This window comes from Apaloderma vittatum, unplaced genomic scaffold, assembly GCF_000703405.1.
Source record: "Apaloderma vittatum isolate BGI_N311 unplaced genomic scaffold, ASM70340v1 scaffold17383, whole genome shotgun sequence".
NCBI lineage: Eukaryota > Metazoa > Chordata > Aves > Trogoniformes > Trogonidae > Apaloderma > Apaloderma vittatum.
The window spans coordinates 13957-28352 of record NW_009708814.1 but is presented as its reverse complement, the minus strand read 5'-3'; the positions used below and the strand labels follow the sequence as shown (position 1 = coordinate 28352).

At 39.8% G+C, this 14396-nt stretch overlaps 1 protein-coding gene across 1 annotated transcript in view; it reads right to left on the bottom strand.

The window, feature by feature from the left end:
* Nucleotides 1-14396, bottom strand: part of TMEM2 (transmembrane protein 2) — a 37414-nt gene that overhangs the window by 20915 nt on the left and 2103 nt on the right. Inside the window, exons 2-6 of the mRNA XM_009866698.1 lie at nt 10769-10909; nt 9670-10231; nt 6441-6610; nt 5008-5196; nt 2017-2186 (exon numbers count right to left, since the gene is read on the bottom strand). Of these exons, the coding sequence (XP_009865000.1) occupies nt 2017-2186; nt 5008-5196; nt 6441-6610; nt 9670-10231; nt 10769-10909 (1232 nt within the window). The remainder of the gene's footprint in view (nt 1-2016; nt 2187-5007; nt 5197-6440; nt 6611-9669; nt 10232-10768; nt 10910-14396) is intronic.

The window sequence follows — 14396 nt, the reverse complement described above, 5'->3', positions numbered from 1 at the left end:
AGAGAAGCAGAAGTATTTTCTTCCACCTAGCCTGTTGCAAAAACAGAAACCAAAAGAGCTATGCTACAGAAAAAGAAACTGCTTTGTTATTTCATTAACTTACCTGTACTGGGTATTTAACAAGAATAATAATTTTCATATGTACTTTGCCCTCTATGGAAATAAGTAATATGGAGTTTTTTCCCCTCCTCTCCTAACTACTCTCCTAAGGTTTGTATGCCTAAAATACAAGAGGTATGGTCAAAACCAGCCATCCCCGAGATCTCTGACTCTAAACGTTTAAAAGCACTAACGCAGTCGCAAAACTACAAACTACAGCTTCTCCTCACTGCCAATAAATCCTCCTTTTGTACTACTGCCCCAGTGACTAGTAGAAAATCTGAGATGATCAAAACCCTCAAGGTCATTAACATTTGTGATTGCCCAGGCTGCCTCTGCTTCAGGAGGAAAGATTAACATAAGCTGAAAATGCTTTTAAGTGCTGAAGCCCAGGTTTGGCAGCAGACACTCAGCGACTCTGAGTCTTCTGGGAACAGTTTAAAAACTCTGACAACTCAAAATGTTTGTTTTCTATTCTATCTTCCAGACATCTGAGCAGTCTGCTATGTTTTTGCTATTGTAGTAATCAAGGTCACACTTTGCAAGATTCACAGCTTGTTATTATCTTCTTTCATGATACTATCTTAAACACAGGAGACAGTCTTGAGCCCTACTTCTCTTCCACAAAACAAAGCTGCCACACAGTGGCATGTTTTCTTTCCCACCATTATGTCCACCACTATAAAATTAGAATCTGCATCCAAATATACCAGGAAGAGAGATTTAAATTGTGACCAGCACATAATGAGCACAAATACAATTGCATCTAAAACACAAGGCCTCAAACTTCTCTGCATCAGTGAAGAGTTGACACACTGCTGCTCAATCCTTTAATCTAAAAACATAAATAAATGCAAGTTCAACTATTATTTTCTACACTACTGCTTCCCCTCAGCTTTTTTTCTGCTTACGGTAACCAAAGAAATTAGAAGCAGTTTCCTTTAAATAACCCTAGTACTTTCATTTATTTATTTATTTATTTAATAAATAAAAAACCGCCATCATGGTTGAAGTCAGTTTCTTTCCTCTCCATGTCTCTTTAGTGCCCCATTTCAGTTGAGGCAGCTAGGTCTCAATACTCATCACTTGGGGAGGAAAAAGGCAGTGAGAGGAGGGAAGATGGAGAAAACAGAGATCAAACTTTATTCTGCAATATTACAGGATGCCATGCATAGACACGACTTCTAAGGTTTAACTCCTGCCATGTAATGTTGCAATGTATGCTGGATACTTCTACAACATTTCATGCACTGATATCCCTTCCTCAAATTCTGCAAAGTCTTGCTGAATTAAAACTAATTTTGGGAGAGATGAGTACAAAGTTACTTCTACTCAAAGCAGCTGTATAAATTCATGTTCTTTAAATATTCAAATCCTTTGAAGTTTAGCATTAGATTCTGAGGTGCTGGAGCGAGTCCAGAGGAGAGCAACAACGAAGGGACTAGAGGGAAAGTCCTATGAGGAGAGGCTGAGGGAGCTGGGGGTGTTTAGCCTGGAGGAGATTCAGGGGGGACCTTCTCACTCTCTACAACTACCTGAAGGGAGGTTGTAGTCAGGTGGGGGTTGGGCTCTTCTCCCAGGCAGCCAGTGACAGGACAAGAGGGTATGGTCTGAAACTACGTCAGGGAAGGTTTAGGTTGGATATCAGGAAGCATTTCCTCATGGAGAGGGTGATCAGGCATTGGAATGCACTGCCCAGGGAAGGAGTGGAGCCACCATCCCTGGAGGTGTTTAAGGAGAGGCTGGATGTGGCACTTAGTGCCATGGTCTAGCTGATGTGGTGGTGTTGGGTCAGGCTGGACTTGATGTTCTCAGAGGTCTCTTCCGGCCTCGACAATTCTTCAATTCTGTGATTAATCTTTTTGTCCTCAATAACCCTTTACATGATAGAAAGCTACTTCAAAATGTTTTTCAGACCTTGATATGTCCACCAAAAGTATCATAACTGAAGAACTGACACTCCTTTTCACGATAGCAGGTATTTTCTGTTTCGCCCTTGATTAAGATGTTCCTTGTAAGAACTCCGACTTCTGCCCTCATGTCCACTCCATCAATAACTTCTCCCACATGAGGAAACTGCGGGTTTTCTGCCCAAGAACAGTATTGAAGGGGGAAGGGGGGGGAAAAAAAAAAAAAAGTGTTGTCATGGATTACGAATACAACCAACTTTATATAAGCAAGCTAATTGTAGCAACAAAACCTATGCATTTTAATAGCATAATACGCTGTTCTCTCATAACTTTTCTTATGCTAACACACAGGAAAAACACATAAAACTGTCAGACGATAAAAATTAACCCAGCTAACACCAAGTAAATTCCCTGCTTCTAGACTGCAGTTGACTCAATGATGTTAAGCATCTTATAGGATGACAAATCAAGTATGCTACTCATGTTTCCTCTCAAAACAAAGCACTGTCTACGTATTTTTCATTTTACTAAGACAACTAATCCTAAACAAATTCCAACATTTTATTTGAAAGTGCATCTTAATTTCAGTCCAATAGTTCGCAAACAGAAGGGAAAAAAACATAGAAAAGTTTAAATTAACCCAACGTATCTAGAAAACTTTTAATGAAACATAAATGTAGATTAAAAGAAAACTGACTGTTTAATCTGCTCTGAAGAAGAGTTAAGAACTGAAAGTGAGGCCAAAATACCTTTACGAAATACTGTATTCATTTCCTTCTAAAAGAAAAAAGGATTTGTTTTCATAACTAAATTTGCTCTTTCCTAGATATCTATTACGACGACACATAAACTAAACTTAGAGAAGACAAGATACTCCAGTTTCACATTAAACTTCCAAAGAAACAATCAGTTTCTTACTTGTCTACACAAACCGAGAAAATAGTCTGGTTTTGCAAACCTTAAAAGATGTATTTACGTGTTGGGGTTTTTTTTAAATATTTTTCCCTCCTTTTTTTTTTCCATGTATTGATTCCCTGAATACAGACTGTCACTATGCCTTCAAGGCTTACAAAAGGACACAAGCCTAAACTGGTCATTAACACAGTATGAAGAACTAGGAGCCGTATTAATTCTGTACTTGCTGTTGAGCATTTAAAAACACAATAGAGGTCTGTAAGTGGGACTACGTTCCTCCCCTTGAAGGCTATCTGTTGTTTTAACCCATATTTGACTAGCATACATAAATAAAGCAAAGAAAGAGGAACTAGGCATCCTACAAAACGGTACTTTCTAGCTTTCCTACTAAAACCAGGCCAGAACAGCTAAAAACTTACCAAAAAATACAAGAAATAATTTAAAAAGATGATGAGTTCTTCAGCAGGTCAAGTATGACATTCCACAGAAAATTAATTCTTTGTGGAACAAATATATAGGGTAGTTTGTGGGGTTTTTTAAAACAGTATCCATCTCTATGACAAGGAGAACTTGATACTGGGAGTGAAAAAAAAAAACACCCAAGATGGGCTACAACATCTCCTTTAGCAGCTTTTACAGATGTATACATAGTACATATAGCATTGTTTGTAAAAAAAATAAAACCTGAGAGTTTGTATTTTATGTCATATTATAAATCATGTAATTTTTTAAAAAAACCTTTAAAAGCAGCTGTTTTTTCACAGTATGTGACTTCCAAGATAAAATAGTTTGCAGATTTATTATTCTGTAGTGACAAAAACCTTACTGCAACCTTCAAGTTAAGCTTGCTCTTTAAAATATTGTGCTCAGTAGCACACACAACATGAGACACTTAAGAACAAAGCCCAGGAAGCTCATGCTTGATAGCACTAAGTCAGCGCTGCAGCTTCACACACCTTGGTATTCTCCGATGCATAAGGTATACTTAGATATGCTTTTTCCATATTTGGGACCTCACACCGCGATAAAAATACTTGGCCCACGTTAACCAATGTTGTGGAATGCAAACAGCACTGCAAAGAGGACATGCAAACTGGTAGTCCCTTAAGACACAGAGGAAGAGAAAAGGTTGAGGGCACTGACAGAAAACTTCTGAGAGAAAGAAGAGTAGTTTGAAGAACAAGAAGCTGCATTGTACAGAGGTGAATGGGATGAAACTAGATCCTGAAGACCTGCAAACTAACCAACCAGTTAGTTTGTGTTGCAAGCTGCCATTGCCCACCAGAAGGGAGAAAGAGGTGAAGCTCGGCAGCTGAGGTTAGTGGACCAGAGCACCAGGAAGAAGGACAATGGCACTAGTGGCAGAAGGAAAACACTGGCACCAGCAGAGCTGGGAAGCCAGTCCCATGGGAGGCTCCTGTGAAGTCAACAGAATGACTCAGACAAAAGAAGAAACGGTCAACGGCATACATAACCATTTTGTGCATATCACACCCAAAGGAAAAACAGACTGCAGCTGCTCACGGATATCCTATTTGAGCAAAGTCTTGGAAGTGCTACTTATTTCATAACCATTTCACTGGTGAGGAGTAGAATGGGAACTGAGGAGAAACAGAGGGAAAGAAAAAAGGCAGGTTCAAAACCTTCCCTCTTTTTTTTTTTTTTCTTTTTCTCCTTTTTTAGTAACAGAAGTTGTTATCATTATAATGCTTCAAAAGATAGAAAGGCACTAAAGGCAAAGGAAATGATAATGTCCACAAGAGTCATTCAACCATGTATAAAGAGAACTAGTGAAAAGATAGAAGACAAGAAAGGAAAACAAGTATAAACCTCTTGAAAGAAAACTAAAGCATTCTATGAGCCTGCAAAAACACAAGACAGAGAATCAGTACAGTAAGCTAACCTGACACACTGAGAAATTTTATAGCAAGGAGAAATACATATTCCATTCTGACACACATATTACACTGACAGAGCAACGCAGAACAAGTTATTTACTGCTGCCACCAAAAGAGACTGTTGAGGGTGCACTACCACGAACATGTATTTCACATGAATCTTCAAGTGGCAACTGCTCTCATACCTCTGACTTTCACCTGATGTTTGGTACACTCTGGACAGGGAAGGAGGGTGAATTCCTCTGTCTGATACATTGAATAGTCTGTGCTCGCAACCACAATCCGGTCTCCAGGCTCCCAACTACTAACATCATCCAGAAGATTCAGTATCACTCCATCTAGAGCTTCTACCTGGAAGCCTGAAATTGGGACACCTAATTTAAGAAAAAAAGCAAATATAACGTAAGAGTATATTCAACTTAATACAAAATCATCTCCAAGAAGATACGAGTAAGCACTGTATGAGATTCTGCAGGCTCTAAAGCAAAATTCTGCTCTGAAATGTGCCAATATGACATACCATTACAAACATTTGTTAGATCTCATATGAAATGAATAAAATACAGAATTAGCAGTGATGGGGTAGAAAAAAATATATTTTTTTTAAAAAAACCATAATCTCATATGGCAAAAATTTGTAGGTCCAGCTACCTCTACTTGTTTCAAGTGATAGTTTTTATGCCATTTAAAACTCTACAGATGTAATCAAGGACCTAGCAAGAAAACGTAGGTGGACTTTCCTTTTTTATTCACAATTAATAAAACAGTTTGGCAAGTTAAATTAACCACACTGCCTTGTCATGGATTTGCATAAATCAGCAACCTTTACGTATCCTCTACAGTACCAGCAAGGAGAAGAAATACCTTTTAAAAAAATAATCCACCAAAATACAAGTCTACAAGATTTCAGAGGGTTGTAATGAACACTAAAGAAGTACTATCAAATAGATCAGTTACTTAACAATTAAATATCTACCTCACCAAAATTCTTCTGAGGCAAATATAATATTGCTTAGTAATTATACAGACAGAAAAGATGACTATCCACAAAAGCAATACTCAGATCAAAGTCATCTTAAACATCAAAATGAGTAAAAGATAGGAGCAAAGGAGTGGCAGGCCTTTCGGGTTATTTACATCACTGATTCACCTTGGTATGAGAAATCCTGCTTAAAGTTCAGCAGCAAACAGCAACAGAAGATTCTACCGAGAATAAAACACTTCTATCTTGGCTTCTACCAAGTTTTCTTTTTAGGATCATAATCACTATTTCAGAAGCTTAGCTCTAAAATACATGTGACTGACAAATTACTAAAAGAAAAGAAAAAAGTCTGTTTCAGTATTTTATAAGATTCCTTATCTCTACCTAAATATACTAAAAATTAAGACCCTTAATGTTATGCTGTTCACATCCTGTACGCAAATAGACTGAGAAAATAGTTGTACTAAAGAATTGTGTCCTCATTCTTCACCCACAGCAAGAAAAGAACAAATCCCACCAACCTTAGAGCAGCACTCAGCAATTTAAACTGCAACCAACAGTTCTATCAAAAGAAAAGTATATACAGTATTTTTTACTTCTTCCCCCACTGCAGAATTTCACAAAATGCTTTCATACCATCATTCCATTCGCTGTAAGCTCTCACAACAAACTTCTGACCATCCACTGTGAAAAACTCTTTCTGAGCAAGAGCCTTCCCACCAGTGCTGTGATTTTCATAGTTTCTCACTGATTCATTACAAGAAGAATTTCCACCAGCTATGACACCAACGAAAGCCCAGGCTTGCCTGTGAAAAACAGCAGTAGACATTTAAATATAATGTTCCTTAACAAATTCTTCACAGACAGGTAAGGGACAGGACAAAGAGGATAGAAATCATAAATAATCCGTTTGTCCTTTTAGTCTTGCGAATCAATGTCAAAATGCAACTTCAAAACGCAGAAGGAAAAAGAGCAGATCTCAGTGAAAAGAAATACAGTTTAAACTATTTGGATGTGCCATACATAAATATATTAATACAAACGTAGGAGACTTTCAGATACATTTTTAGTACAACATCCAACAAGACATGTTTTCTCCAAAAAAAAAAAAAAATCACAAGAAAAGTGATACAGGATCTCACTCCCTGACAGCCTTACCGGGGCACAGGAAGACTAGGAGGCAGCACCGACCCTACTGTCACTGTGCCTGCTGCCACGCAGTCCTGTGGCAAGCAGTGGATCAGAAGCGTGGCCCACGATCCCAGCAGATTATGTGGGCACCAGGCTGAGAGGGGCCAAGGCCAACATCATGAAATTCAATAAGGCCAAATACTGGGCTCTGCAGACACAACAACCCCCAGCAGCACTACAGGCTGGGGGAGGAGTGGCTGGAGAGCTGCCAGGCAGAGAGGGACCTGGGAGTGTTGATGGACACCAGCTGAACATGAGCCAGCAGTGTGCCCAGGTGGCCAAGAAGGCCAACGGCATCCTGGCCTGTATCAGGAATAGTGTAGTGAGCAGGAGCAGGGAGGTGATCATGTCCCTGTACTCGGCTTTGGAGAGGCTGCACCTTGAGTACTGTGTCCAGTTTTGGGTCCCTCACTACAAGAGGGACATTGAGGTGCTGGAGAGGGTACAGAGGCGGGCTGCCAAGCTGGTAAAGGGCTTAAAACAGAAGTCTTATGAGGAAAGGTTGAGGGATCTGGGGCTGTTTAGCCTTGAGGAGACTGAGGGGAGACCTCATCGCTCTCTATAACTCTATAACTACCGGAAAGGAGCTTGTAGAGAGCAGGGGCTTGGTCTATTCTCCCTAGGGAAGAGTGATAGAACAAGGGGAAATGGATTTAAATTGCGCCACGGGAGGTTCAGGTTAGATATTAGGAAGAATTTCTACGCTGAAAGGGTTGCCAGCCATTGGAACAGGCTGCCCAGGGAGGTGGTTGAGTCACCGTCGCTGGAGGTGTTTAAGAGACAGGTGGATGTTGCGTTGGGGGGAATCATTTAGTAGGTTGATAGGGCTGGGAAAACTGCTGGACTCGATGATCTCTTCCAGCTGATATGATTCTATGACACAGCCCCTATCAGCTGCTGGCGACCGCTGCAAGACCTTTCAAGATGCTCAGACCTAGAAAAGGGACTGTGTGATGTTACACAATCTCTGCATGAGGGACCATCAGTGTTTCTGAAGGCTAAGACCAAGGACTTTTGCTCTCCTCCCTCACTGGACCTCCCATCAGCTGGCCTACTTGGCTGAGCATCAGCACAGAGCAGAGAACTGTCCTGGATGTCCTTCCTCTTCCTATGGCTCTGCTCAATGCATCCAAGTTTTTGGAAATGAAAAACAAACTGCACAGCAGGGAAAGCAGCCCCCAAATTCCAAAACCACTATTATTTTGCTGTTCTTTACTTGTCTGTAATGCCATAATTAGATGTGCAGAGGAAGCAGTAGAGACCATCTATTAAAAAGCTGAACAACTTTGCATCATTAAAGTTGAATCATTCACACCAAATGAAAACAGTGTGAGCTAGCTGGACTGTAGTTTGTTGCTAATGATTGATTCAAAGGCAGATATCGAAATCAACTTCAATCCTTTAACTTTTACTTTAACTTTTACTTTTGCCTTTAACTCAGTCCCCTCATGATGTTCCTATCAACTGGGATTAAAAGGTCAAATGAAACTCTTTTGTGTTCCTTGTTCACAGAAATAGAACATACTGGGTCCAGCTTCTCAGTAGCAGCAGCAAACAAGCTGTATATTTCTTGCTATTTCTAAAAAATGTTGGTATATGATATTTTATCCCATGCTATTTTGCAGGATAAGGCAGAAGAGAAGTATGTTACAAAGTATTTGCCTCCATGCTGAAATCTCCTTCATTAGCCTCACAGATTTAACAAAATGACCCTGTTTCTCTTCATGAACATTTGGAGAGAACTTCTTGTCCACCTTCCACAGCAGAGCAAGACAATTTTAAATGCCTGCAGAAGCTCTATGGACTAATGAAAACAGACAAGAATCAGTTCAGCAGAGAAGAAAGAAAGGCTGCTTTTTCCCAGCTGTAGGCTGAGAAGTTCCTCATTTCAGACAAACCAGCATGGAGGTCACTGGCAGAGATGAATGCCCAAAACCCATACCTCCAGGTCAGGTCAGGGCTGGCTGCACAGCGACCTGAACCACCACCACACAGGCTACACTCATTACATCGCAGCACCTCTGACCAAACTGATTCAACGGCAGACTTGCAAGCACTTCCCACCCCACGACCATATGCCTACACAGTCACTAACACAAACATGCTCCTGATTGGAACTGAGGTCATAATATGGCATCCAAACTGATGCTCTGCCCCCCTTAGCAAAAGCAGAGGGAGGAAACTAACTGGAATCCAGACATTGTGGCACAGTGAGGGGTAAGAATAGAATAGAAGCAATAAATGACAGATTTCCTGGAAAATAGCAGAAAATAGAAACAGGTTATACTACACCATCTTAATGTAAGCTCAAGAACAGACTGACTGTTAAGAGATTTGGTGTCCATTTCACTTATATTGCTGACCCTGTACAGCACATAGCCAAATTCAGAACATGCACTGCAAAAAGTCATTTGCAAAAAACTAAATGAATGTCACAGATGTTAGTAAGTTTCCTTCTTTAGTAACTCCTATTATATCTCTTCTACTGTCCCACTCTGGCCAACTGAAAAGAATGATCAAAATACTGCACGTTGAATACTACTACTGCAGTACTGCCATGAAATCTCTGAAGTATTTAAGAACAGGCACCGTCAAAATTTAACCAGTCCCTCAAAAGCAGCAGAATCTCTACCTAGTCTTTATTCAGCACAAAAGAGAAAAATAAATTATTTACCTGTAACTCAATCCTCTGACAAACTTACTTCCCAGAAGATTTTGAATAGTTACTCTAGTTTCCTCCAGCAGATTTTTAGCAGCTGAATCTCCTACAGCAATAGCAACAATGCGACCAGGACTTAAATTCTTCAGTAAGTTCTGGAGCTTCGAGCTTTCTTCTGAATATTCATGAGTATCAAACTTCAGCACTTCTAAAATCTCTGCTGTGTCCTGATCGATCACTCTCACATTTAGTCCTCTGGAAAAATTCTTTTCAAATGTATAATGACCATAGGCCAGCCCTGAGAAATACATAGTCTTTGACAGAAGAGTCCATGATAACTTCTGGTCCCCATGCAACTCCAGCGTTCCTTCAGGGCCCACACCAATAAATTTTTTGCCAAATTCTGGCACATCAGCACCTTCACTTGACTTCCCATACAAAATAATAGTTGCTTTGGACTTATAGCGGCATTTCTCTGCTCCAACATGAAGCATTCCACCATCCTTTATCAGGATAAATCGAGTTCTCAAAGTAATATTTTTAGAACCTTCTTTATCATCACCAAAAACAAGTAACCCTAAAGTGAAAAAAAATAAAAAATTTGCAGGTCAAAGCAATATTTTAGGTAGACTCAAAGAACCAAGTTCTGCAACAACCAAAAAACTACAGATTTATTTTCCACACCCATGAATTAAATATATATAAGAGTACAACTTAAGAATACTTTTTAAAGTAACTCCTACTAATTGTGATTTATGTTCCTGAAAATTTGGTCAGTTTATTTTTAATATTTTCTGCCATTTTGGCAGAATTACTAACAAACCACAGTCACCATCAGAAAACAAAAAACAATTAGATCTTGTACAAGGAAGGCTAATAGCTGAGTATTGTTTTACTATATCCTACAGAAACCCATGTCAATTCTCCACTGAAAAGACTGTAGAGTGTTTGTTCATCTTTTTATTATATTCCTGACTTGGTAGCAAGCTGAAAAGTAAAAGCAGGGGATCTGGTCAATAAGCTGCAATATACAATTCCAACACATTTTTCACATAATCACAGAAGTAAAAACTGTAGTAAACTGAAGCATGATGTTCATCTTGCCATTTCATACCTCCATCCCGTATAACTATAGAATGTACTGTAGCGTCTGAGTTCAGACGGAACAAATCCCCTTTTTTTATCAAAACTCTCTTTTCAGGATCTTTTCCAGGGCTCCAGTTTTTAAGACGAGGATTCTGATCCGGACAATTTTCTGCAATACAATGTGAAATTCAGCTTTTAAAAAAGAAGCATCATCACATCAATCAAGGTAGCATTAGGATGAACACAAGCAGGGCAGAGTCAGTCACCTACAAAGGGTTCCCACCTCCTTCTGTGGTTACAGTACCTTAGCCATTGATGCTACTGTTTGTACCTAAGCAGCCATAAAGATAGCTGAAAAGTGGCCAAACTCTCAAGGGCAGGAAGGCATCCTTATACTAAATTCAACTACTGATGACAACAGACTGAACTGTCAACATTATCCTGTTGTTTAAACTCCATTTTATTTTTTATTTTTTTTGAGATTGTCTACATCACCGACAGTAGATGGGGAGAGGTAAGTGGGAAGCACTCAGATCCACAGCAGTCACACTGAGCACTGGATGTCCTAGGCCTGTAAAGTACTGAAATATCTCACCTCCCTCAAGGCTCCTCCCTGCATGAGAAAGGCCAATCCCCTCTTGCTTTCAAGCATCCAAATCACTCCTTCAGTGTAGGTTTGCAGGTAAGGGATAAAGAGGGACAAATTATTCTTAGCATATTTAGTACAATACCTTACTGTTTAGAGTAGCTTCCAAAGGACATGACATTTGGTTCTGAACTCACAGTCTGTGCTCCTTAGGAAGTCAGTTTAAATATCAGGCTACAAACCACATGAAATAAGAGAGAGATGCAATCGTTGCTGAATATCCTGGTGAAGAACTGGTACTACACAGACAGTAACATGAGGCCCGAAAAGGAGAAGCAGCAGCAGGAAGCAACAGGGTGGTGGCATTTCAGATGAAGTTACAGCAATGTAGTATTTACAACACACATCTTAAGCATATTAAGCAGCTGAGTAACACAGCAGCATAGACATACTACAGAAACAGAAACGGGAAGTATATTCTTTTGGTAAGAAAATCCAAGGAAAAGTGAAGACTCAAAATTTTTTCTTAAGCAAAAGACAATCACAAAGATGCAAAAAATACACTACTTATCATCCCAAGTCACAAAACCAGCCACAATAGCCTTTTCACATGTTATCTTCTGAAGAAAAAGACACATCTGCAATGCAACTTTGGGGACAAAAAGCTATGAGTAATAGCTCATTCTTGCAAAATCTAAAGAACATGAAATCTATCCGTAAGTTTAACGCAAGCCAGTCTTAATTTTGCTGACAGAAATGTTTTTCCTTTGGTGTTACTCTCCACATTTCAAATCCTTTCCAACTCAGGAAACCCACATAAACCAAGATGTGACTACCAGAAGGAAAAAATTAGCAGAACTAAATAAGGGGAATATGCATCCAAGTAGTGATATAAAAATAAAACCAAAGTAAAACCTTCTGGGGGGATCCTAGGAAGATAGCATTTAGCAAATGAAATCTAACAGATGAGAGAACACCAAAAAGCAAGAACTGTGATCAGCAAGACTGCTAAGCACTCACCAGATAACACAAGTCTACTGCCTGACTCAGAGTCACTAAACCCCTTCCTCCAGGCACCATGCACATAAGCACTGTGAAGAAACACTTATTTCCTGGCTGGTAGCAACGGGCAATGTGAGAAAACCATGAGTCAGCAACCTGATGATTTCTGCTTACCGTGATTCACAGAATATCCAGTAACCATAATTTTTTTTTTTGTTGAGTTAAAAGGAAGAGGTATAGCATGTTAACTTTTTTTTTTTAATCTGTTGTACATTACAATCCAGCAAAGAAGCCATCTGAATCAGAGGCACTCCTGTAATGCAAGCATGCTTCTGAAGCACAGTAGATCAACTTTTTGGCAAGCAGATCAGATGTCCTCAGCAAAAGTATTTTGAAACTCTCACTTAGCAACTGCAGTGGGGTGCAAGGACACATCAAATATTTAGTACTTCACCATACGTTACCACCAAAATTACTGATCAGATTTTATAGACCACAGTCACCACCTCTTAAGGTTAAACGAAACCAGAAGTATAAACCAGAAAACATCAGGTAGCTATAGCCTTGCCAAATTTAACCAGTCATGCTGAAAATTTTTCAAGTCTCTGATTCACTGCATTTTTGTAAAAACGGGTCAGCTTTCTTTAAGGTTTCATTGTTTCTAGCAGAGTAGAGGGGAGGAAGTGATATTTTTGCAAATTGTGAAGAAAAAAAAAAAAATCACAACACCAAACCACAAAAGAACACTCTGCCAAAAAAATAAATTCTAGAACTTTCCATATGCTGGAGCAAGCATATGAAATTTGGCAGGAGAAAAGACAGGACACAGTTCTCAAGATATAGCTAAATAGTTGCCTTCTACCTGCTTAGCCAAGTCTGGACTTTTTAAGGCCTCTGGGAAAAAGTTATCAGTGTTATATTATGCTCAGCAGAAGTTTATCGCAGTCTGGCAGCTGAATTTTCTGAGGATCCTGTTTACCCTGGGCAAGCTCCAGCAGAGAGCTGTAAAGGCAGAAGCAGAACTTTTCCCTGAAAACGTCCCCAGCTTTTTATCCTGACCCTGCAGCACAAGATCCTGGAAACAGGGAAGGAAATCGCATTTCCAGTGTTCTTTCTGATGATCTCCAGTGTTCAGGACCCCTTAGAAAAAAACATGATGACAGAAGATAAAAACAAGGAGGAAAAAAGAAACCAGCTGACAGACACGAACAGAAATGCAGATAAGTTATCGTTTTCCCTTAGGGGAAGGTATGCAGGAGGTTTAGGATTTACACACAATTACTGCTAAATCTCACATTTTCTCCACTGCCTTTTAAACAGCCTGACAATACAGATTTCCAATTCGCCCTCAAGAAGAACATATCTAGCTGGAACCGGTGTCATTGGCTGCAGCTCTGCATGTGTTAGGTTTGTATGGAAAAATCACACTGCCAGAGGTCAGCGTTCACAAAGAAGACCAGAGTCTCAACTTTATTCACATAAAGGGAGAGTTCATCAGGGTTGCCAAGTCCCTGTTGAGGTCTGTCAAACTGGCAGAGGATGCAGCCTCCTTTTATCCTAATTTCCCTGCCACATAGAACCCTCTCTTTTTCCCCACTGACTAAAGTACTCAGGAGGTACAGACTTCCTGATCCTCCTATTACGTGTTCCCCTTCAATATGTACCTCCTTTACCAACACACATGGTATGTTTCATTAACTCCAACTTTATGCTGCCCAGGGCAGAGAAGTTAATATTCATAGGCCTATTAAGCCTAAGCACTCCCTCAAACCTCAAAAGTTTAGAGCATCCTTGTTGCTGACTTAATTAATAGTCCTAAGAGTCAAGGCATCTCATTATCCTCTCCTTACACACTGCATCCTGTGATTCCCTCATTTACGAAGGACACTCTCCTCTTTGTTCCACCACTAACAGAAAAACCCTCACACTCTCCTTCTTGTTTTATCAATTGTTTGTAAAGACACTCTGCTCTCTGTTGTCTCAGGTTGGAGCTGAGTGTATTAACATTTCAACCTGTTGGGAAACTTTCTGGGGAGCTGCTGTCACAGCAATACTGCAAGACTAAAAT